The 26,654-nt window shown below is 37.5% G+C and overlaps 1 protein-coding gene across 2 annotated transcripts in view; it reads left to right on the forward strand.

The window, feature by feature from the left end:
• Window positions 1-17,391, forward strand: part of SCAI (suppressor of cancer cell invasion) — a 573,395-nt gene extending 556,004 nt beyond the window's left edge. For both annotated transcript variants that reach the window (XM_053695796.1, XM_053695797.1), the window contains one exon: window positions 15,044-17,391. In XM_053695796.1, coding sequence (XP_053551771.1) covers window positions 15,044-15,190 — 147 coding nt within the window. In that variant the 3' untranslated portion in view covers window positions 15,191-17,391. The remainder of the gene's footprint in view (window positions 1-15,043) is intronic.
• Window positions 17,392-26,654: the final 9,263 nt, after the last annotated feature.

Here is a 26,654-nt window from a genome sequence, read left to right on the forward strand (position 1 = left end):
TATAGGTTCACATTTCTAGACAAACACTTCCAGTTTGTGGCTCTTCCATTCGGCCTTGCCACAGCTCCCAGAATTTTTTCAAAGGTTTTGGGATCCCTGTTGGCGGTGCTCCGGTTACGGGGCATTGCAGTGGCGCCTTATCTGGACGACATTCTGGTTCAGGCAAGCAAACTCCCACACAGAGATGCTGTTATCCTTTCTGTGTTCTCACGAATGGAAGGTGAATTTGGGAAAGAGTTCCTTGATTCCAGCTACAAGGGTAGTGTTCCTAGGAACCATAATAGATTCCCTATCAATGAAAATATTTCTGACAGAGTTCAGAAAATCAAAGATCTTCGACTCTTGTCTGGCCCTTCAGTCCTCTCCTCGGCCGTCAGTGACTCAATGTATGGAGGTGATCAGTCTGATGGTAGCTGCCATGGATATCATTCAGTTTGCCCGGTTCCATCTCAGACCTTTGCAGTTATGCATGCTCAGGCAATGGAACGGGGATTATGCGGATCTGTCTCCGCAAATACATCTGGATCAGGCGACAAGAGACTCTCTTCCTTGGTGATTGTCTCAGGATTATCTCTCCCAGGGAACCTGCTTCCGCAGACCCACCTGGGTGATTGTGACAACGGATGCCAACCTGCTGGGATAGGGAGCAGTCTGGGGCTCACTAAAGGCTCAGGGGACATAGACTCAGGAGGAGTATGTTCTCCCCATAAACATCCTAGAGCTGAGGGCTATTTTCAATGCTCTTCTGGCCTGGCCTCAGTTAGCTTCAGCCCGGTTTATCAGGTTCCAGTTGGACAACATAACCTCAGTGGCTTACATCAACCATTAGGGAGGAACTCGTAGTTCCTTGGCCATGACAGAGGTAGCCAAGATTATTCAGTGGGCTGAGACCCACAACTGCTGTCTATCTGCAATCCACATTCCAGGAGTGGACAATTGGGAAGCGGATTTTCTGAGCAGACAGACCTTTCACCCGGGGGAGTGGGAAATTTATCCGGAGGTGTTTGCCAACTTGATTCTCAAATGGGGACAGCCAGAGCTGGATCTCATAGCATCTCGACAAAATGCCAAGCTCGAGGTACTGGGATCTTCAGCTAGAAAGATTTACCATAAGATATGGCGTAAATATCTGTATTGGTGTGAATCCAGAAGCTACTCTTGTAGTAGAGTTCGGATTCCTAGAATTTTGTCTTTTCTCCAAGAGGGTGTGGAGAAGGGTTTATCTGCAAGTACTTTGAAGGGTCAAATATCTGCCTTGTCTATTTTGTTGCATAAACATTTGGCGGATGTACCAGGCGTGCAATCCTTCTGTCAGGCCTTGGTCAGAATCAGGCCTGTGTTCAAACCTGTTACTTCTCCCTGGAGTCTTAACCTTGTTCTTAAGGTTCTTCAGCAGGCTCCGTTTGAGCCTATGCATTCATTAGATATTAAGATGTTATCATGGAAAGTTTTGTTTCTTGTTGCAATTTCTTCTGCTCGTAGAGTCTCTGCACTCTTGGCGTTGCAGTATGAATCCCCTTACCTTATTTTTCATTCGGATAAGGTAGTTCTGCGTACTAAGTTAGGGTTTCTCCCTAAAGTGGTTTCAGGTAGGAACATTAATCAAGAAATCGTTGTTCCTTCTTTGTGTCCTAACCCTTCTTCTCATAAAGAGCGTCTGCTGCACAACCTAGACGTGGTGCATGTGTTGAAATACTATTTACAGGCGACTAAGGATTTTCGCCAGTCTTCTGCGTTTGTTGTTTTCTCTGATAAACGCAAGGGTCAGAAAGCTACGGCTACTTCTCTTTCTTCCCTGTCTTTTCCCTCTCTTATCATCTGTATCCTCTAGCTTGGGTATTGATTCCTAATAGTAATTAGAGATGATCCGTGGAATCACTGTGTCATTAGAAAGAAAACGGAATTTATGCTTACCTGATGATAAATTTATTTATATCTTGACACAGTGAGTCCACGGCCCGCCCTGTTTATTTAGACAGGTTTTTGTGTTGTATACCTCAGGCACCTCTGCACCTTGTGTTACTTCCTTTCTCTCTTTTTCCTTTTGTCAAATGACTGGGGTTGGAGGGAAGGGAGGTGATACTTAACAGCTTTGCTGTGGTCCTCTTTGCCTCCTCCTGCTGGCCAGGAGAAATATTCCCAATAGTAATTAGAGATGATCCGTGGACTCACTGTGTCAAGAAAGAAAGAAATTTAATGCTTGATCATTACAGACAGTGACACTGTGTGTATCACCGTCTGTGGGAAGGAAGGCGGGTGGGCGGCACAGTGGGAGGGGTCCTACACTACAGAATAATATTTTAAGGGAGGGATGGGAAGGTACACAACAGAAAAAAGTTGGAAGGGGGCCCTAACTAACGATCGCTGGAGGGGGGAGGTGTGGGGATCACTACACTACAGAAAAAATATATGTATCTATAGGTACTTGTTGCCAGTACTAAATATCGCCGCCATTAGTGGGAGGAGGCAGGTTATAGATCTACTTGAGGGTTCAGGGAGGTGGTGGGAGGGTTGAGTAGGATCACTAAGCTATAGAAAATTATAATAACAATAATAAAAAAGAAAAACTTAACTGCATACTGGCAGACTGTATGCCAGTACCTAAGATGGTGGTGACCTATGGGGGGGAAGAGAGCTGTTTGGGAGGGATTGGGGGGTGGGAGGGTAATCGCTACACTACAGCTAAAATGAACCTTACTATCTACCTGATTATCCCCATTTACTGCCGGGAATAATTGAAGTGTGGTTCAATTGGTTGCATTCTAATTACTAAAAGCAAATGGCAAAGCCATGTATGTCTGCTATTTCTGAACAAATGGGATCCAAGAGCAGATTTTACAATCATTGTCATGATTGCACAAGCGGTATGTAAATAATTTCAGTGAGAAACCCAAATTTGTGAAAAAGTTAACAATTTTTAAAAAAAAAATTTTTTTATTGCATTTGGCGGTGAAATAGTGGCATGAAATATACCAAAATGGGCCTAAATCAATACCTAGATCAATTCTACTAAAAATAAATAGTTTTGACAGGTAAATAAATAATAAAAATGCTCTATTTTTGTTTAAATAGAGTGATAGCAAAAATGGACAGGAACACAGTTTTCAGTTAGCACATATAGAGGTTGGGCACCGCTGCATATTTTTGTTAATTTTACATTTACAGCTTTGCAATAATTTTCCTCACCAACAGAGGGCATTGTGGGCTTGATTTTCCACTCAGTTTTGGAGTTCTTTTTTCTCTCAGAGCCGGTGTTCTAAAATAAGTTGTATATCGCTTAAGAATGCGTGCACTACGTCACTTCTGGTGACGTGAATTAGCTGCTGGAGGCGACCTATTTTAAATCAACGGGTCGAGGAATTCTGTGGCCTGTAATCTTCAATGCGCAAACAATGCCGCGCATGCGCACACGGCCCTGCTCTTCACTGATCATATACAAGGCATTATTGGCACACTGGAAACACAACCCTATTGGTTGTCAAGACATTGACTTCACGGACACACAGACCAATCAGATAATGCAGTAACGCTTTTTTCCTATGTATTATCTGATCGGTCTGTAGTCAGTTTTATTTGCCCATTTCCATTCAGTTTCAAAATTGGTCCATCGCGCACCGCTGACTTGCCGTGCCTGGGGGGTACTTATGGGGGTTACAAGGGGATGCTGACAGGGGGTGCTTATAGGGGTTACAGTGGGTGCTGATGGGGCTTATAAGCACCCCCTGTGTAACTTACATAAGCCCCATCAGCATCCCCTTGTAACCCCATAAGCACACACACACACCCCGGGCACGGCAAGTCGGTGGTGCGCGATTGACCAATTTTGAAAATGAATGGAGGTGGGTCACCGTTACTGGAGGAAAGGGATCTTTTCCACCTCAAGATAAGAAATCTAGAGGAAAGAACAGACCAGGAAATTGTTTTTGATCTTTGCTCTTCTCCAGGTATCAGAGGTCCTTTTTTCCCTAAAGACAAAATATTCCAAGCCTTCCTGGAAACTAGGGCCATGGCTAAAGGATATGTTTTCAATGTCAATTCCTTCTGTCTTGTGTCCCCAGAAATCCTTTGAAGGCTGTCGCCTTCTTCCAGTGTGTTCAAGATATGGAGCACATGAGGGTTATTCATTCTGTTCCTTTTTCAGGGGAAGGGTTCTTTTAAAACCTCTTTATTGTTCCAAAGAAGGAGGGAACTTTCGGACCCATACTGGATTTAAAAACTCTAAACAAGTTTCTAAGATTTCCAGCATTCAAGATGGATATAATTTGTACAATTGTACCCCTTGTCCAACAGGGTCAGTTCATGTCCACAATAGACTTGAAGGGTGCATACCTTCACATTCCCATTCACAAGGACCATTATCAGTTCCCCTGATTTGCTTTTTACAACATTTCCAATTTGTTGCCCTTCCCTTTCGGTTAGCCATCGCTCCCCGCACATTCACAAAAGTTTTGGGAGCCTTGTTGGTTGTAATCAGAACTTAGGGCTTATCAGTTGCCCCATACCTAGACGACATTCTAATTCAGGCTCCTTTCTTGTCTCTGGCAATCTCTTACACTCACAGGCGTCAATCCTTTTTACAGCATCACAGTTAGAAGATAATTGTTCTAAAGAGCTCTTTATTTCTAGCCACCAAGGTTTGTTTACAGGGAGTTTTCATAGACTCCATTGTCATGTGTCTGTCTCTAACAGATTCTTGTAAACTAAAACTTCAGTCTGCATGTTCTCTTCTTCAGATTTCTGCTTATCCAATAGTGTCTCAATGTATGAAGTAGTGGGCCTAATGGTGGCGGAATTGGACATAGTCCCTTTTGCTTGCTTTCACCTGCGTTCTCTTAAACTATATGCTAAGACAATGGAAGATGAATTATCTGCAATTAGATCATCAAACTGTTCTGGATTCCTCAGTAAAACAATCTCTATCCTGGGCAATCTCTATCCTGGTGGATAGACAATCTGTCCTTAGCTCTCAGGGCTTTCTTTATTCAGCCTTCCTGGGCTATATTGACCAGATGCCAGTCTTTTAGGATAGGGCGCGATCTGGGGAGCTCGGAGAGCTCAAGGAGTTTGGTCTCGTTAGGAGGCGAGGTTTCCTATAATCATTTTGGAACTCCTGGGGATTCATCGAGCTCTTCAGTGGTGACCTCTTCTGAAAAAGGAAAAATATATCGGTTTTCAATCAGATAATCACATAACAATGGATGGAGACCCAGGTAGATAGGATAAAACAATTCTTTATTAGATTCTTTAAAAGTAAAGTTCAAGTGAGACGCAGCTCACACGGTCACAAAATCAGCCAAAAAAAGAGTGGAGAAATGAGCGTAGCACCAGTGGCTTACATGTTTCGGCTAAATGCCGTAATCATAGGCTATGATTACGGCATTTAGCCGAAACATGTAAGCCACTGGTGCTACGCTCATTTCTCCACTCTTTTTTTGGCTGATTTTGTGACCGTGTGAGCTGCGTCTCACTTGAACTTTACTTTTAAAGAATCTAATAAAGAATTGTTTTATCCTATCTACCTGGGACTCCATCCTTTGTTATGTGATGCTTTGACCAGCTACTGAGTCCAGGTTACTACTCCTCATCAAACCGCTGGGCCGGGTGAATATACAGATCGTCAACACACACACCCCCTCCTTACGTCACGCGGTGACGTCGACAGAGCTGCAGACCGGGTTTTGCATAGAGGCGGAAGCAAGAGAAGTCGGCAGACACGCTGCCATCGGATATCGTTCCGTGTATATACAGGATCTCTCTCTTCAGTGCTCAAGGTACACCTCGTATATTGGCTCACATATGTACTGTTTTGGGGGGGTGTTTATCGACCTAAGTCCCGGAGCCTGGTTTGGCATTATCTACTCACACACGGATATAAGTGTTAACCATTTCTCCTCTGCTTTTGTTCAATCAGATAATGTCATGGATCATTCCAGCAGTCAATCGGTCCATTCATGAGTGGTCTCGGCATAGAACATTTTTGATCGCTTATTGATCCAATGGACTCATACTTACAAGCTATTGTGCAAGATCACAAGATCCTAGGTTCACATATTATAGTCACCTTGGAATGTCCATGGGACTTTCATCTAGCATACCTGTTTCCTTTGTTTGTTTTTATTCCAAGTCTTTCTTGGATCAAACGTTAGTAATATTAGTTGATCCAGCCTGGCACCGTAGGATTTGGTATGCGGACCTAGTGCATATGTCTTTTTGATTTCCTTATCTCATTTTGACTCTTGTCTCAAGGTTCTCTTTTCTATCAAGATCTCAAATCTCTAATTTAATGGCATGGAGTTTGAGCTCCTAGTTTTGGAACATAGAGATGTATTTTATTTAGTTATTGAATCTTTAATGCAGGCAAGAAAGCCTGTAACACAAGACATTTTTGGAAGACATACTTTAAATGGTGTTCTTCCAGAGGATTTTCTTGGTATCCTTTAAAATTCCTAGAATCCTTCAGTTTTCAGGATGCCCTGGTCAAGGGTTTGTCCACTATTTTATGCATTATCTCTTTTTCATAGGAAGTTAGTTAAACTTCTTTAGGTTCAGACTTTTGTTAAGGTGTTAGTTAGAATTAGGCCACTGATGGAACTTATTTCTCCACCCTAGGATCTGAACTTACTTTTCTATATATTACACAGTTCTTCTCTTGAACCTTTGCATTACATTGCTATTGTCTGTTAACTGGGAAAGTACTATTTCTTTTAGCAATCTCTTTAGCATAAAGAGTTTCTAAATCGTTAACCTTGTCTGTGATGCTACATTTCTCACTATCACAAGGTGAAGGCTATACTTTGTACTAAATATGATTTTCTTTGTAAAGGAAAATACCAATAAGAGATGGTTGTTCCCTCATTGTGTTCAGATCCTGCTAGTTAGCAGATATTACATAATCTGATTATAGTAAACACTTTGAAGTTCTATCTCCGAACTACAGTTTTCCATCAAACTTCTTTTTAGTTTTTTCACTACTAAGTCTAGTAAGGGGCAGAAAGCTACTAAGATAGCGTTTGCTTGTTAACTCATTAGAAGGGATTCAAGACTCTCTTGATGGTTGGAAGGCCACTTTTTCTAAGAGCATTACAGCTCTTTCTTCAAGAGGAATTGCAAAGTTGTGGGGTTTTGAAAGATTTTACATCTTTAGAGCAGATTTGGTAAGATGCAACATGTCTTATCTGCGTACTTTTTTCAGAGTTTATCGCTTGAGGTTTTTTTCTTTCTTTCAAAAGCTTTATTGAGACGTATGCTTAACAGTCAAGAAACTTTACATTGGTACATTAAATTAATCAAATGTACATTTAATATCAGATTATACATATGTATGATTTTACATGTTAACAAATATTTGTCAGGATGTAATAACTCAAGAGATATTACTCAAGGTATTAAGAGAGAAAAATTAGGAGTAGAGCGTAAGGGAGGAAAGGGTAACTTCGCTTGAGGTTTTGCTTTTTAGCAAGCAGCTTTTGGTAGGAAAGTCCTTCAGGCCACAGTGTCGGCTAAATAAGAACTGCCAGAAAAATTGTCCCATCCTTTTCATAACATAGTCCATTGGCTTGGGTATCAATCTCATATGTTATGGAGGACTGTGGACCATCATCATTTTACAAAAAAAAAACAACATTTATGCTTACCTGATAAATTATTTTCTTTCGGAATGTTGATGGTCCACAGGCCCTGTCCATTTAAATTTTTAGGCGACAGTTCTGACGACACCTCTATAGACCCTGCTTTGCCGTTCCTACTTTTCCTTCCTATTCTCAACTCGGCTGTATGTAAAACTAGAGAGATGGGAGGGTTTTAAAGCTCTTGTATGGTTTCTTGACCTTCTCCTAGTGGCTGAAAATCCCATATGTTATGGTGGACTGTGGACCATCATTCTGAAAGAAAATAATTTATCAGGTAAACATAAATTTAGTTTCTTTCATGTAATTAGCAAGAGTCCATGAGCTAGTGACGTATGGGATATACATTCCTACCAGGAGGGGCAAAGTTTCCCAAACCTTAAAATGCCTATAAATACACCCCTCACCACACCCACAATTCAGTTTTACAAACTTTGCCTCCTGTGGAGGTGGTGAAGTAAGTTTGTGCTAGATTCTACGTTGATATGCGCTTCGCAGCAGGTTGAAGCCCGGTTTTCCTCTCGGAGTGCAGTGAATGTCAGAGGGACGTGAAGAGAGTATTGCCTATTTGAATTCAATGGTCTTCCTCTAGGGGATCTATTTCATAGGTTCTGTGTTATCGGTCGTAGAGATTTTTTCTCCTACCTCCCTTTTCAGATCGACGATATACTCTTATATACCATTACCTCTACTGATTCTCGTTTCAGTACTGGTTTGGCTATCTACTATATGTAGATGAGTGTCCTGGGGTAAGTAACTCTTATTTTTTGTGACACTCTAAGCTATGGTTGGGCACTTTATATTTAAAGTTCTAAATATATGTCTTTAAACTTATATTTGCCATGATTCAGGATAATCAGTATTCCTTAAATTCAGACTGTCAGTTTCATTATTTGGGATAATGCACCTTGAAAATTTTCAATTGACTATTTTTCCCTGTGTGCTGTTAGGCTCGCGGGGGCAGAAAATGTTTCTTATTATTGCGTCATTCTTGGTGCGGACTTTTTTGGCGCAAAAATTTGTCATTTCCGGCGTCGTAGTTGACGCCGGAAGTTGTATTCTGTTAACGTCATTTTTTGACGCATGCGTATTCAGACTTTTTTTGCGCCAAAAAATGTGGGCGTCGGTTTCGGCGTCTGAGGATGTGGCATTATACTTGGCTCCAAAAATATGGGCGTCGTATTTGGCGCCAATAATGTGGGCGTCATATTTGGCGCCAAAAAATGTGGGCGTCTTTTTTGTTCCACTTTTTTTCCTCACATTATTTAAACCTCACTTTTTCATTGCTTCTGGTTTCTAGAAGCTTATTATTTTGCATTCTTTCCCATTCCTGAAACTGTCATTTAAGGAATTTGATAATTTTGCTTTAAATGTTTTTTTTTTCATTACATATTGCAAGATTTCACTGTTCCTGTTTCAAAACGTACTGAGGGATTCCTGTTGACTGAGTTCAGTCCTACCAAAGCTAAGTTCATTTAGTTTAAATGTTATGAATGTTTATCTTTAGCTGCGGTTTGTTATAAGTTTAATGATAAACTTTTACATGCAGAATCCATTAGTATTTATGCTTTATATATTGCTATTTCTTTTTACATCTTATGTACAAGATATACTTAGAAGATTTATAAGAATATTTTTCTGATTCTATTTTAAAGGCTTTGTCTGACATTGTGCCTTTTAATAAAATTTTTAGGTCTTTTTCAAACTTCTTTTTTATTTATTGAAGTTTCAAATGACCAACAACATACTGAATTATCCTTCTCTGATGATGTTTTTTTTCTCATTTAGAATTTTCTTCATCAGATATTGACACTAACAAATCTACTTTTTTATTTTTTTATTAAAGTACATTTGTTCTTTGTTGAAAAGGTGTTGATTATTTTGGATATTAAGGTATCTAGTTCTTTTTCAAGACTAGCTAACATTTTATTTCTGCTTATTTATTCTTCTGTGTTTTCAGAGGTTTTTTTCCAGTTCCTCATACTAGGGAATGGAATAGGCAGAGAATTTTCTTTTATTCCTTCTTCAAAGGTTTTAAACTATATTCTTTGCCGGCAGTTAATTTCAATTTTGAGGGTTCTCAATTTTTAATGGGGCTATCTCTACTCCTGCTAATTATGCTGTTTGTTTCTATAGCAAAATAGTATTTATTTTCCTTTAGATGGTTGTATCTTATTTAAGGAAAATTATTTATTTTCAGGTACTTTTCTTGGACCTATGATTTATTTAAATGATGTTGCAATTGCTTCATTTTTCTGTTTACTTTAAGATCAAGTATCAGATTATGATTTATTTTAGCATTGTTAAAGGGACAAAATCTACTAGACTAGGTGCTGTTGCATTTGTCTTGTTGTTTTGTATTTGTTGATTATGCAAGTCCAGTGTGTTGACTGGTCCTTTAACTGGGCTATCATGCTAATAATTTCATTTGTGTCTTTATTTTATTGAATATTTTTGCAAATGAGGTTTAATCTATGTCTTTAGCTGTTTTAGCTAGAAGAATTTTGTGATTTCTAAAAATCTATATTTCTTTTTTTCTAAGATAATCAATTATTTGGTTTATAATTGGCTTCAATTCTTAACTGTTACTCTGGGCTTCAAGATTGAGTTCTAAGACTAAAACTTTAAGCTTATATTAGTTTGGTTGTTCTTATTAAGGAACAAATTCCTGAATTCTTTCTCAAGTAACATGTTTTTTTTTTTTAAAATATCATTTTTATTAGGGAAAGCAAAAACAGAACGCACAGAGGACACATAGATTCAGTGTACAGTTTACAATTAGTAGGTAAGATTACAGTATATAACAATAGCAGGAGTAAACATAATCATGAGGAGTGCTGTTCTCTGATACATATTGACATTTCCGCCAGTCATTGATCTACGAGTGAGTATAAAAGTTACCTCTGTACGTGTCTGCCATCCCCAGGCATTTTAAAGTATTTTTTATAAACCAAAACTTTCCTAAATAAACTAACTTAATAGCTAAATGAAAAAGAGAAAAAAAAAAAAAAAAAAAAAAAAAAAAAAAAAAAAAAGGAAAGAATAAACTAAACTACTACTAAACCACTTAAGGGCCCTACTGTGGGGCCGGTCGAGGTCGAGGCCTGGCAGAGGGAAAAAAAAAAAAAAAAAAAAAAAAAAAAAGGAAGGGGGGGGGGGGGGGGGCAAGGGGGAAAGAGGAGGCAGGTGGTGTAAAGGGGTAAGTGCGGTGCGTTGGAGGGTGAGATGCGGGTGTGTGTGGAGCACAATGCAGGGCCTAAAGCTAAGCCACTAACCATGCTCCTGAAGCAGGTGAACCCAAGTAACATGTTTTTAATTGGAAATTTTTTAGTTCAAAATCAGCTCCCTAAAATTGCAATGTATGTGCCGTATTCCAGCTTGGCTGGTAAGGGGCAGGTTAAGATTTTTTTTAAATTTGTTGTTTTGCAAATTTCTTTGATTTTGGGTACAGAATAAATTCAGAGTAAAACCGTCTGTGAGAAGTCTTTTTTCTCTATGATATTCCAGCTATTCCAGTAAGGCTAACACTTTCTTTAAGTGTATTTCGGTCCTATAGATTTGGGGTAATGTTGAAAGCGCGGCTGATCACCCGTTGGGGCTCAAGCGCTGCTCAGACCTGGAATCTTCTGGGGTATTTCTTCCAGTTCCATTTTTAGGAACTGGGTTTTGGGGTTTTATTCAAAACTATTCATTGTTCCAAAGATAGAAAATCTTTTTTGTTATATAAATGTACCATCTTTTAGATTGGTATTTATATGGTCTATTCTGCCTTTTTTTGGTCAGTGATAGCATTATTTGTTTTCATTAGATACAATAGATGTATATCTTTATTTTCTGTTTTCATTCAGATTATTTTCTGAGGCTGCGGAATCTCATATGATTCAACTTTGTTCTTTCAGGACATAGAGGATCTTTTTTTCAAAAGCTCTTGATTCCTCACACAAGGGTCACCTTTTTTAGGTTTCCAGATAGTTTGTGTCACTGTCTTTGTCTCTAACAGACAAGTGACAATTTTATTGGGTTCCGTCTGTCGGTACCTTCAGTCTCTATTTTTTCCTTCAGCTGCTATATATGCATGGAAGTTTTAGGTTTTATGGCTGCAGCGTTGGATTCAATTCCCTTTGCTCATTTTCATAGAAAACCTTTCCAGTTTTTTATGCTGAATAATGGTGCAGGGATTCTAGGATTTTACATTTTAAATCTTCAAATCCTAATGTTTAACTATCTTGATTTGGTGGTTAAGATCACCATCATTTAGTTTTACAGGTCTCTTTGTTTCTTTCAACCTGGACCATGATCTCTACAGATGTGAGTCTTTTTGGTTGGGAGGCTGTCTGAGGATCTCTGTCAGCACAAGGGGTTTGGAAATCTCAGGAGGCGAGATTACCATTTGATATTTTAGAACTCTGTGCATTCTCAGAGTTCTTCAGTTAGTTTCTTTTTGAAGAAGAGACGTTTATTGTTTTTCAGACAATGTCACAACTGTGGTATATGTCAATCATCAGGGTGGGACTATCAGTCCTTAGGCTGGGACAGAAGTATCTCGGATATTTGCTTGGGCTAAATCCAGCTCCTATCTAAATTCTGTGGTCTTTTTCCCCGGTATAGGCATTTGGGAAGCGGATTATCTCTGTTAATCAAGCTTTACTTCCGGGAGAATGGTCTCTCTTACCCAGATATGTTTTTCAATTTTTCAGATGTGAGGGTTTCCAGAAATAGATCTGTTAGCATCTCATCTGAATAAAGAACTTCCCTATTCAGGTCCAGGGATCCTCAGGCGGAAGTAGTGTATGCATTGACCTTTCCTTGGAATTATAATTTTGCCTATATCTTTCCGCCTCTAGTTCTTCTTCCAAAAGTTATTTCCAAAATTCTAATGGAGTGTTTGTTTGTACTGCTGGTGGCTCCAGCATGGCCTCTCAGGTTTTGGTATGCGGATCTCATTCGGATGGCCAGTTGCCAACCTTGGACACTTCCGTTAAGGCCAGACCTTCTATCTCAAGGCCCATTTTTCCATCAGGATCTCAAATCATTAAATTTGAAGGTATGGAAATTGAACGCTTAGTAGTAAGTCATAGAGGTTTCTCTGACTCGTAAATCTAGAAAGATTTATTATCGAGTTTGGAAGACCTACATTTCAATTTTCTTGCCATTCTTTTAGAATTCCTAGAATTTTATAATTTTTTCAGGTTGGTTTGGATAAGGGTTTGTCTTCAGTTCCTTGATAGGACAAACTTCTACTCTTTCTGTTCTTTTTTCACAGAAAGATTGCTAATCATCCTGATATTCATTGTTTTGTACAGGCTTTGGTTCGTATCAAGCCTGTCATTAAGTCAATCTCTCCTCTTTGGAGTTTCAATTTGGTGCTGAGGGCTTTACAGGCTCCTTCGTTTGAACCTATGCATTCTCTGAACATTAATTTACTTTCTTGGAAAGTATTGTTCCTTTTGGCTATCTCTTCTGCTAGAAGAGTTTCTGAGTTATCTGCTCTTTCTTGTGAATCTCCTTTTCTGATTTTTCATCAGGATAAGGCAGTGTTGCTTCCGGATATTCATCATTTTGTTCAGGCTTTGATTCGTATCAAACCCGTCATTAAGCCAATTTCTCCTCCTTGGAGTTTTAATTTGGTTCTGAAGGCTTTTCAGGCTCTTCTATTTGAGCATATGCTTGCTCTGGACATTAATTACTTTCATGGAAAGTATTGTTCTTTTTGGACATCTCTTCAGCTAGAACAGTTTTTGAATTATCTGTTCTTTCTTGTGAATCTCCTTTTTCTGATTTTTTCATCAGGATAAGGTGGTTTTTGCTGTCCTCATTTCAATTCTTACCTAAAGTTGTAAATTCTAACAACATTAGGGAGGAATTATTGTTTTCCTAAGACTTCTTTGGTAAGATTCTTACATTCTTTGGATATGGTAAGAGTTTTAAAATCCTATGTTGAAGCTATTCAGATTTCAGATAGACTTCTAGTCTATTTGTTATCTTTTCTGGTTTTAGGAAGGTCAAAAAGCTTCTGCTATTTATTTGGCATCTTGGTTAAACTTTTGATTCATCATGCTTATTTGGAGTCGGGTGGATTCCCGCCTCAGAGGATTACGGCTCATTCTACTAGGTAAGTTTCTACTTCCTGGGCTTTTTAAGAATGAAGCTTCTGTTGATCAGATTTGCAAAGTAATGACTTGGTCTTCTTTGCATACTTTTACTATATTCTACCATTTTGATGTGTTCTCTTCTTTAGAAGCAGTTTTGGTAGAATGGTACTTCAGGCAGCTGTCTCAGTTTTCAGTTTCAGATTCTTCTGCTTATAATTTCAGTTTTTTTTATTATAAAAATTGAAACTTTTTGATTTGGGTAGTGGATTAATTTTTCAGCGGAATTGGCTGTCTTTATTTTATCCCTCCCTCTCTAGTGACTCTTGCGTGGAAGTTCCACATCTTGGGTATCTGCTATCCCATACGTCACTAGCTCATGGACTCTTGCTAATTACATGAAAGAAAACATAATTTATGTAAGAACTTACCTGATAAATTCATTTCTTTCATATTAGCAAGAGTCCATGAGGCCCACCCTTTTTGTGGTGGTTATGATTTTTTTGTATAAAGCACAATTATTCCAATTCCTTATTTTTGATGCTTTCGCTCCTTTCTTATCACCCCACTTCTTGGCTATTCGTTAAACTGAATTGTGGGTGTGGTGAGGGGTGTATTTATAGGCATTTTAAGGTTTGGGAAACTTTGCCCCTCCTGGTAGGAATGTATATCCCATACGTCACTAGCTCATGGACTCTTGCTAATATGAAAGAAATTAATTTATCAGGTAAGTTCTTACATAAATTATGTTTTTTTTATAATTTATGCAAACTGCTGACTCACCTCAAAGCTAACCCTGTTGCATATCTTTCCCTAATTGTCTTTAACAGATAAGAAGTGCAAAACAATGCAGTTTATACAAACAATATATTTGTGGCTAGCCTTGCCATCTGTAGACTCAAGCCCAGATTGTCTCCTCTAAATAAGTCAAATGGTGGTGGAGTTTGGCTATTGAAAAATAATAGCAACAAACAAGGTGTTTGTTTTAAGTGGTTAGACTTGACTGATATGTTATTCTATAGCAAGACAACTGTGTCTAATAATGACAAGGTGTACTGTGTAATGACAATTGTACTGTGTCTATACTTTTCAATAGAGGATACAAATAGAAGTAGGTAAATTTAACAACAGAAGTAAATGAGATTTATTTTTTTAATTTTACACTCTTTATGAATCGTAAACATTTAATTTTTATTCCATGTCCTGTTAATCTGTCATTAAGTTCTACCTTCCCAAGTAGCATTTCCATAATGATTTACTTTCTTGTGTTTTCTTTCAAAGGTGTAATTTTTATTTTACGAGTTAACATGTTAATGGATTGTTCTTTAGGAAACCAGGAATTACCCAGAAACATACCCCTCTCTGCCACGCGAAGAGATTGTGGAGAACCTTCACCTTCAGAAACAGATTTTGGAGCTGGCCTCAATATTGGATGTTCGGAACCTGTTCCTTGAGAGCACCATGGATGAATACTAAGGAAAAAAAAAAAAAGAGAAAGCAAAAAAACCTGAATTACTTGAACATTTATGTATCTTAAGCCACACAATATGGAAGGTGCATTTTTTTTCCTAAGGCAAACTCACCATTCTTGACCATTTTATTTTGTGAATTCTATGTTTTGGTTATAGATTGAGTGCCTTCAGGAGATAAGGTACAGAGGAGTTGTGTGTCAGCACTTTCCTTCATTTGGTCAGTAGTGTGGCATCTGGTGCTTGTGCTTTCGGCTTACAGGGCAGTGCCCCTAAATACCTGCGCATGGTTTATTTGGTGTTTATGTCCTGGAATGATGACCCCAAGCATGGAAAACCCCTTTGTCAGGACACAAGTGACATGAAATGAAGTAGCACTTGGAACAGTGTGTTAAAGAGCATCCATTCCTAAATCTGACATTCAAAACAGGGCTGTAACATTTATAGGGCTGAAACGTAGGGGGTGAAATCTTGGGTTGCAAAATTGCAGCTTATGTTGCAATACTGGATACACCAACTATTTGCTTATTAAGGTACTTCAGTACAGGAGTCAGTGCTAATGTTTATCATCATTATTTATCCCTTCTATCACCTTAATTACTAGGTATATGTTAACTAACCTTCAGCCCTCCTGCATGTAGAATTTGACTTGCATTAGAGTAATTGCGACATGATAAACCTCTTCACAAGATATTTGTGATCGAACACATAATGGTGCTGCCAACGGATTGGCTGGCTTTTAAGACAAAAAGGGGTTAAAAACCAAAGTGATTTCTGTCTTCTGTTTTAATTCTATGAAATTAGTCTGTGTTGTTGTGATCTGTTATTTATTTGTTTTTAACAAGATGTTACAATTGAACCCTTTGTTCTCATAACTGAATCATGAACCATTTTTGGTTATCAATGTGTAAACGTGTTCCTGTATTACGAGGCAAAGAGCTACCAAAATCTCACAACTCCTATATTTAAAAGCACTTACACAAATCAACACAAAATATGTAGCCTTCACAGAGGGTACTGGGTCTAAGAATTGAAATATGGATTTTTGATTTTCAATCCTTTGTCTAGGAAGTGAAGGTTAGCGTACACTCTTGCAACCAACCTCTCTTTTTGATGACAAGTAATCAAGACAAATGTTACCCTTTTAAAATACATACATATATATTTTTTCCCCCTTTTTCTTACGTTCTACAGTTTGTTAAGATGACCGAATTATTTCGTCTCTTGTTATTTTACAAAGCTCCATACTATTGTAACTATGTAGTGCAAAGCATTGTGTTTTAGCAAGAGTAGACACACTCCTGTCTCTTAACCTGGGCTGCGAGTAGTCATTGCACTGTAGCTGCTATGAAGAATGATCATGCCACTGTAATGGCTGTAGTTCTATTTTCTTGTGTGTTTTCTTAAAATGACAATCTAAAAAATATATACCTTAGACACTGTCCTGGAGAACATACAACAATGAATGGAAATAATTATTCTCTCTGCTTAGCAATGTTAGGCAGTCCTGCAAATCATTGTGCATTTGGGAATACAAGCACACCCATCGTGTTCTCTGACATAGATAATGTATTATTGTTTTGTATTCTATATAGGATTTTAGATGATCTTGTATCAGTGATGTAGTGTTCAAACTCTAAGGGACTAGGAAGTGAAATGTGTGTACCCTTCTTTCCCATATAGGTCATAGCACAATTGTTTTAAACCAGATGGGACTGAATAATTCTTTGTAACAAGCCAATCTTTATCCACCTGTACAATATAATTATTTTCACAGAGTGAACATAAATGTTATCCATATACTGCGTCAGTTGAATGTAGCATATATGTATGACTAAAAATATCTAATGAACATCTCTGTAAAGAGGGAAACTATTTTACCTCCAAATGTTCCTAGTTACCTCATCCCATTGTAGAAAGACTTAAAGCATTCAATGTAAGTACTTTCTTCTGAGACTAGGGAGTGTGACACAGTCCCTTTCTTTCTCCTCAATTCGAGTTTATGCAGAAGTCTCGGTGAAATTCTATGAAATCTCAGTAAAGAAAAGTGTGAACTTAGCAGTGATGATGTTGTCTGTTCCTTTTAGCACTTTCATCTCCATAATATAATGAGAGAGAATAAATGAACAAAGATGGTAAATGCTCACAGAACACTTACTCTTGTGAAATAATCCTTGTTTTAAATAAATAATACGTTATTAAACCCTCTCATTCTCACATTTGTATCAGGAGTAAAAAAGTGTTTATGTTGACTAACATGTCCCCTTAAAGTGAAAGTAAATTTTGATGCTAAAGTGCCCGTTTTTTTAAAATTTGATTAAAAACAGGGGCACTTTAATTCATCAAAATTTACATTTCACTCCTGTTGGGGAAAAAATACTTACCTTTTAATCTTGACAGCAGCTCCATCTTCCTCCACCCATTACAAAGCCTCTTCTTGGGTCTAAAATGAGGAATCCGGCTTCCTCCAATCACGGCGTTGAATCAGACACTGATTCCCCCGGGGGGGAAGCCGTGATTGGAGGATGACCTATCCATCATTTCTGACGTCAGAAATGGCTTGCAACGACCGGAGGAAGCTGGAGCTGCTGTCAAGTTTAAAAGGTAAGTTTTTTTTTCACAACAGGAGTGAAATGTAAATTTTGATGAATTAAAGTGCCCCTGTTTTTAATCAAATTTTTAAAAACTGGGCACTTTAGCATCAAAATTTACATTCACTTTAAAGGGACACTAAACCCATTTTTTTCTTTCATGATTCAGATAGAGCATGCAATTTTAAGCAACTTTCTAATTTATTCCCGTTATCAATTTGTCTTCATTCTCTTGCTATCTTTATTTGAAAAAGACATCTAAGCCAAGGAGCCAGCCAATTTTGGTTCAGACCCTGGACAGCACTTGTTTAATGGTGGGTGCATTTAGCCATCAATCAACAAGCACGACCCAGGTTGTGAACCAAAAATAGTCCGGCTAAACTTACATTCTTGCTTTTCAAATAAAGATACCAAGAAAATGAAGAAAAATTGATAATAGGAGTAAATTAGAAAGTTGCTTAAAATTGCATGCTCTATCTGAATCATGAAAGAAAAAATTTGGGTTCAGTGTCCCTTTAAGTATTTCAAGAGTGTGTGATTTTAAAGGGACATAAAACCCCACATTTTCCTTTTATTCAGCTAGGGCATGCAATTGCATACAACTTCCAATTTATTATTATTGTTATGCTTATTTGTAAAGCACCAAGAGATTCCACAGTGCTGTCCATAAGTACAAAAGATAAAAGTACGACGATACAATATTTTTAATTGACAGGACAAAATTTACCAAACAAATGCAGGAGGAATTGAGGGCCCTATTCCTGTGGGAACTTAAAATCTAGAAATGTACTTATCTAATTTAATTCATTCTCTTGGTGTCCTTTGCTGATTGGTGGCTGCACTTATAAACCTGTTGTCATTGGCTTAACGGATTTGTTCAGCTAGCTCGTAGTACTTCATTGCTGCTCCTTCAATAAAGGATACCAGGAGGGTTATGCTAATTTGATAATAGAAGTATATTAAAACATTTGAAAGAAAGAAATGTGTTTTATGCCCCTTTAAAACTACATCATATATATTTCTTTTTTTCCTGTTTGTCTACGTCTTCTCCCTTCAAAAAAAAAAAAAAAAAAAGCAGTTTGGACCTTGGTAGTGGACATGAGACTATTTGATAGATAAGAAACATCTGTTGAAGGAGGTGGTTATAACGTATCGGTCACATTCTTTCCCTCAATAGAGATGTTAGTGGGTTGCTAAGCAACTTAATCATAATCTTAAAGGGACATTAAACACTTTGAGATGGTAATATAAAATGATAAATTGTATATATAAAACAACTCTGCAATATACTTTCATTATTTATTTTGTCTTCTTTGCCTGTAATTCCATTTTGAAATTGTGAGCTTTTCAGTTCCTGTTAGAAATGGAAGTGCAGAACACTGTTAAATCCAGCGCAGCCATTGGCTGCACACTCTAGTGACCTATTTATAACTGTCTCTAATTGGCCACAGCAGAGAAGGTAACCTAAGTTACAACATGGCAGCTCCCAGTGTTTTATAGACACTAAAACTTTACACTTATTTTGTCACTTTTTAAATAACTAATGAAACTTTAAAAAATACATCTACATGTTAGTCATGGAGTGATCTTTTCTTTGAATGCATCATTCTATCTAGCATGTATTTAGTGTTTAATGTCCCTTTAAAGCCCCTAATTCTCAAAAGTTTTAACAGCCGTATATATTTCTTAGGCCAATGCATTTTGTGTTACCTGCAAACTAATTAACTAGAATGAAACATAGCAATATACATTTATTGTTTATTTTGGTTTTGCTGTAAAAAAATGTTTGCTTCAATTTCCCTTAAGGGGCTGAAGCTTAGATCATAGACACTACAAATTGAGTGACGAGATAATACGTAGTGATTGTTTAGAGCAATGCACAAACTCTTTATACAGCTAGTTCTAACTGGCTATAGTCAGTGGAGTCAAGAAATGTATTTTGTTGAGCAATGTGCAATATTTTGCTACATACTTAGGTTACAGAGTTTCCTTTAAGGCTTCTTTAGGGAGTGTGAGACATATTATTTTTAAAGCAAGTATTTTATAGCAAAAACAAGACTAAAAAGCCAATGTATCTTGAAATGAGATTTCATTTTCATTAATTAATCTAAGTGATAGTAAACACACTTTATAAAACAGTGCATTTAAATCTACTGTTAAAGTGAATGTCAATTTTCAGCAATGAGTGCCCGGTTTTTAAAAATACTTTTAAAAACAGGGACACTATACTTGATGAAAGTTTACATTGCACCGGATTTGTAGAAATACTTACCTATTTCTTCTCCAAAGCCGGATCACCGATCCCAGCCTCAGTTCCTCTGTACTGACGTCAGAAATGGCAAAACCGGCTTCCTCCAATCAGGGAGGTAGATGTTTTCGTCATTGCTGTGTTTGTACAGCAGGGAGAAGAAGGCGGGGGATCGTCGATCCGGCTTTGGAGAAGAAAACAGGAAGTATTTCTACAAATCCGGTGCAATGTAACCTTTCATCAATAAAAGTGCCCGTATTTTTAAAAACCGGGCACTCATTGCTCAAAATTGACATTCAATTTAATATTCCAAAAAATGTAGTGTGGCTTGAAAATTTGAATAAAAAATGATCATATGTGAAGAACTCACATTATTTATTCCAACCGGTCACCCCTATGTCAAACACAATTTTTTTTTGTGATATGGGTGGTACAGCCAGTGGAAGCGGTACCACAAGCTGAATAGCTCTTTATTGTAGCGCACTCCGGGGCCTATGAAGGAATCAGCAAGACAAACTGCCCATGAGTTTCACAGGCTTGGGAGCAGGCTACAATAATGAGCAATGGAGAAGGTGGTGCAGTTTCACAGTGTCTGTGCTGCCACCATCAAAGGATCACCGGTTGTAATAATTGTGAGGTTTACACTTATGATAACAATTTTTCTTATGTAAATGTGTAATCACTTACACTTATTGGTGTGTTAGAGTTAAATTCACTGTTAATTCTCACTCTATTTACTATAACTTGACAGGGGAATTATATTTTGAGTAGTATTTCTTTTTAACTAAGGCAAAGACGTAAGAAATAATGATCGCCGCCATTAACACCAACCACCCATGGTACATAGCTTTGGAACAATGTTGGTTAGCATGTCCATTTTTTTTTGATGGCCTAGAACCACCGTCGGTTAGAACATCTTAGATTTTGGATTCAAATCCAACAAGTAGCATTTAATATGTTCTTAGATGCCACATTTTTAGAATTTGTTTAGAGGTTGTTTTTTTCGAGCAGATGCAAGCCTTGAAGAAATAAGTATGTGGAAAGGTAACCATTGTTTTTCAGTATTCAATACATGTTTATAAGTAATAAACACAATAAAGAAGGGTAAAAGATCTATGCAAAGGATTAATTTCAGTACGGTTATATAACTTGCAATACTAGTTAAGTTGTACCTAATGTATACAAGTTTAGGGAAGAGAAATTTGATAAGCACACAAAAATTAGCCACATTCTTCTGTGATCATGAACACTCCTATTTGTTGTTACTTTGACTCGTTTCCTCCGTGTGTTTCTTTAGCCACAAAATAATGGCTGGGATTTTGCAGAGAGAATTAGTAACTAGCACAGTGTACATTGTCTAACGTTTTAAGATGTTGTATAGCAATTTAGAAAAATTAGTATAAAATTAAAACAAAATCATGTTCAATCTTTGTAAACTGAATAATGTTGATGTTTTACTACCGTGAAGTAATGTTTAAAGATTAGTTTACATTATTTTAGTACTGTTCTCTTAGGAATTTAAAAGTATGGAATATTTTCATACCATTAGCATACGCTTGTTTTTCTTTGAAGTTCAACAAAGCCTTGACCGAAGCCTCATGATTTTATTTTGTTTGTCTTGCTGTGGAATGTATTTTGTATTTAAGTCTCAGCTCAAGAAGATCTGAATAGTGTTAAAATTTGATATTATGCAGGCCTCTCTTGCAATAATGGGTTAAATGACTGATGTCGGTAACCATAGCTGTCTGTTTAATGGAGCTGATGTTTTAAAGCCAAATATATTTAGATTAATTATGAGTGCAGTGTCGTGACAAGGGGGGACCTTGTTAGCTTAGTATGTGTTGGTTTGTGAGATAAGTAGGTATGACGTTTTGTGTTGAATGTTTGCCTCTTTATTTTAACTAAAAATTCAAGGTTTGATATTTGTATTCAAGTAAGAGTTCTGTGCCACAGGAAGGACAGCACGGTCTGTAAATGTTCAAATCGCCGTCATAAAAACGATACAAGTGTGAGTTGGGTTGTTTTCTGTGTTAGTCTTGAAAGTTTAAAACCGCAAAATAAACAACAGATACAGATGTGGTTATTCATTTTGACATATTGCTTGATGTCTGTGATTAAATGTATGGACATTCTCCTTCAGAATAAAGTTTTTTTTCCATAAAATTACCATTGTTATTTGTTTTCTTTTTGTTACTGATATGAGAGTACCAAATGCCAGAATTTTTCCTGTTTTGCCAGACAAGTATAATTTTTTTTCTCATTTCACTGTGATATATACACTAGCCTATTTTTGTTAAAAAAAAATCTCCTTTCCTTTATATATATACACCCTCTTTCCTCCTAGTTTTAGCTCTGTTTCTACCTATATGGAATATGATAGTGTAGACTGTAGTTCTGCTCCTGCCTGAAGTGTTTTGTGTATTGAAATGAAGAGTATAAACCCTCCTTGTATGGTTTCCTGCTGCAAGGGTCAAGCCACCTCAAGAGCTTAAAGAATTGTCTCTGGTTAGCAGGGACCAAATAAGCAGGACCCTGCAAAATAAGAATATGTTTTGATTTGGTCTTATAAGTCTGTTGGAGAAAAATTACTTTGCTAGACCCGCAACTGACATGTGAAAATGAGAAGATCTTTATGTCATTGTTCCTCTAAGAAAATGTATACTAACAGAGGTGGTCATTCTAAATGGACTTAGAACATATTGCATGGCCATTTCTAGAAAATGAGGGGAACCTGTTCAATTGTTATGGACTATGATAAGGCATTGGAGAAATTGAAGAAAAGGTATTATGTAAGAAACAATTTACATGTATACATAAGAGTAAGGATTTATTGAAGGAAAATTTGGAGAATGTAAAATTCCTATAGAATCCTCTAATCAAAAATAGTATTTATTTTGTATAATGATGGTGGTCCACATTCCTCCATAGCATATGGGATATATTTCCAGCCACAAGGAGTAGGTCAATAACCCATATCACAGTTTAAAATCCCTCCCATCTCTCTTAGTTTTGTTCTTGGCTTTGTAGGAGAAGGCTGATAATAGAATTGTTCCAGTTACTTGCTTATGATTTTAAATTTGGGAGCTCAAACCAATATGAGACTCATAATCCCTTGGAGTTAACATTCATAAAGAAGATAGAAGTGAGACTTCACAGCAGCTGAATAATACAGGGCCATAGGAATACCATGTTATGTGCACAGTATTTCCCTGTGGGACTTTAGCCATAACTACCCTCAGGCATCACAGGGACTTGTCCTTAGCCTCCACCTGTGGGACACAAGTATACCCTACATATATTTACCGCGCTTACCTGTTGTCAGGGTTTTTTCCCTGATCTGTTTGCCATGTGCTGCTGGCAGCCATTTTACTCACCTCTCTTCCTGACTCTGGTGCATACTGTGTGATGCTGCTCATTTCCTGCACTTCCTTTTATGGCCAGACTGGTGTACATCATCCGTGTGAGACAGGATGCAGTCTCAGAATTGTGATGTCATCACTTATTATTAAAAGGGCCTCTGTTTAGTATGCTTTGCCCTTGCGTTTTCTCAGACCTGTTTGTGAGAGCTCCTGTGTATTACCTGGCTGTCTGACGTCCCTCCTGGTTCCTGATCCCTGGCTTATTCCTGACTCTGCTGTTCTCCTTGTTCCTGATTCCGGCTCGTCTGACTATTCGCTTTGGCTCCTGACTCGGCTCGTCTGACTATCAGTTCTGGTTTTTATTCCTGGCTTGTTATTTGACTTGTGGACTTTTTATTATTTTTTGCTATTAATAAAGGTGTGATTATTTTTGCACTTCTTGTCTCAGTCTGATTCCTGGCACGCTGACATTACGCAAGGGCCATGAATCCTAATGGTGCTAATAATCCACCTTTACCTGCCATAATTTCCAGGATGGATGAACAGGATCACCGTTTGGATCAATTTGCACTATCCCTGCAAACCCTGCTGACTCGCACTGCACATTTGGACCAAAGTGTCCCGCAAGTTATATTAGAAAAGATTGACCTCTGCGCCTATTGACAACCTATATGCCCGGGGAAGGGGTAATCCTAGCTGTTACCCAATGTACAAGAAGAAAATTGAGGTGTAACCCAAGGCGCCTACCCTAAGGAGGCTAGGTGTATAAAATGTAAAATCTAATTAAGATTTAAACTTCAGTGTAGTCTAAAAAATGTTTTTAATACATAAATAAAAATGTTTTACAGATAAAACAAATATACATATAATGTCTCAGGTAAACATACAATGCTTCATGGATCCATGATAAATAACAGTGAAGTAAAATCAAATTTAAATAGAGTAAAACAGTAAAATAGAATGTAGAGGTAATAATATACAATACTAAGTTATACAATAGCAGCGAAAGATATAGTTTCGGATGATTTTGTTTGGGGATTCTCTGATGGATAAATTAAAATGTGAGGAGAAAAAGTTGAAGATGTGTAAAAAAACTCCTCTAATTGTGTAGGTGAAAGGAACTTCAAAATGTGCTCTAAAAAAATCAAAAATAATCCTCAAAAAATATATCTCAAAGAAATATACATATATATTCCACAACAGTGTAGTCCAAATTATTGTGTAGATCAAAACCGGTGAAAAAAATGGAAAAATTAGTGGAGTGAAAAGTCTGAAATGATTCTAATTGTTCCGGTTGCTGAGTTTCCTAAATCCCAGTGGAAAGTATAATAGTTTTTTCAGAAAAAACAGTACAAATGTTGAAAATAAGAGTGTCAATAATGGTGTGAAAAAATATATTGTCAGTAATCCATTATTCCTAAAGGTCCTTAACCTTCAATCCAATAAAAAATATTTGCGCAAAAAAGTAGTAGTGCAAAAAACAAAAAACAAAAAAATAAAAATTAAAAAATTAAAAAACAGAGAACGATAACCTGTAGAGAGAGAAGAGAAAAAAATATAGTGTAGATTGTCCTAAATGTTCAGCAAATAATGAAATAAGGCTTACCAGCTGGTCAACGCGTTTCGGCCCGTGCTAGGCCTTTCTCAAGACCCTTGAGAAAGTCTTGAGAAAGGCCTAGCACGGGCCGAAACGCGTTGACCAGCTGGTAAGCCTTATTTCATTATTTGCTGAACATTTAGGACAATCTACACTATATTTTTTTCTCTTCTCTCTCTACAGGTTATCGTTCTCTGTTTTTTAATTTTTTAATTTTTATTTTTTTGTTTTTTGTTTTTTGCACTACTACTTTTTTGCGCAAATATTTTTTATTGGATTGAAGGTTAAGGACCTTTAGGAATAATGGATTACTGACAATATATTTTTTCACACCATTATTGACACTCTTATTTTCAACATTTGTACTGTTTTTTCTGAAAAAACTATTATACTTTCCACTGGGATTTAGGAAACTCAGCAACCGGAACAATTAGAATCATTTCAGACTTTTCACTCCACTAATTTTTCCATTTTTTTCACCGGTTTTGATCTACACAATAATTTGGACTACACTGTTGTGGAATATATATGTATATTTCTTTGAGATATATTTTTTGAGGATTATTTTTGATTTTTTTAGAGCACATTTTGAAGTTCCTTTCACCTACACAATTAGAGGAGTTTTTTTACACATCTTCAACTTTTTCTCCTCACATTTTAATTTATCCATCAGAGAATCCCCAAACAAAATCATCCGAAACTATATCTTTCGCTGCTATTGTATAACTTAGTATTGTATATTATTACCTCTACATTCTATTTTACTGTTTTACTCTATTTAAATTTGATTTTACTTCACTGTTATTTATCATGGATCCATGAAGCATTGTATGTTTACCTGAGACATTATATGTATATTTGTTTTATCTGTAAAACATTTTTATTTATGTATTAAAAACATTTTTTAGACTACACTGAAGTTTAAATCTTAATTAGATTTTACATTTTATACACCTAGCCTCCTTAGGGTAGGCGCCTTGGGTTACACCTCAATTTTGTCCCGCAAGTTATGGCTGCTCCTGTTTCCGCTGTTGCACCTAGTCCTACCAGGAGCATGTCTGGTTCTGCACCTCTAACTCAGCGATATGGAGGCGATCCTAATCAGTGCAGAGGGTTTTTGAACCAGGTTGGCATGTTACCTCAGGCGTTTCCCTCTGACAGAGCTAAGGTGGGATTTCTCATCTCGTTACTCGCTGACACAGCTCTTGCCTGTGCTAATCCCTTGTGGGAGACTAATAAACCTGTGATTTCAAATTTCCCTGAATTTGTGGCCTCTTTTCGAAGGGTATTTGATGTTCCGGCTCGCTCCTCCTCTGCTGCTAAACGACTCATGTCCATTCAGCAAGTTACAAGATCTGTTGCTCTGTATGCCATTGAGTTCCATACGCTTGCAGCAGAGGTAGGTTGGAACAATGAAGCCCTTGTTGCCGCCTTCTTTCATGGGCTCTCTGATGCACTTATGGACGAAGTTGCTGCCAGAGATTTACCAGAAGATCTCGAGGCATTGGTGTCTTTTTTGATTCTAATTGACATCAGACTAAGTGAGAGGCCCTCTTTCAAGGAGCGCTTGTGGAAGCCTCCTGTTCCGTTGTCTCCTACGTGTTCGTTCCCACCCATGCCTCCCTCTCCTCCCATGCCTCCTGGTCCAGAGTCACCAGGTACTGCTGAGCCGATGC

The sequence above is a fragment of the Bombina bombina genome, chromosome 12, assembly GCF_027579735.1.
Source record: "Bombina bombina isolate aBomBom1 chromosome 12, aBomBom1.pri, whole genome shotgun sequence".
In the NCBI taxonomy this organism is placed as follows: domain Eukaryota; kingdom Metazoa; phylum Chordata; class Amphibia; order Anura; family Bombinatoridae; genus Bombina; species Bombina bombina.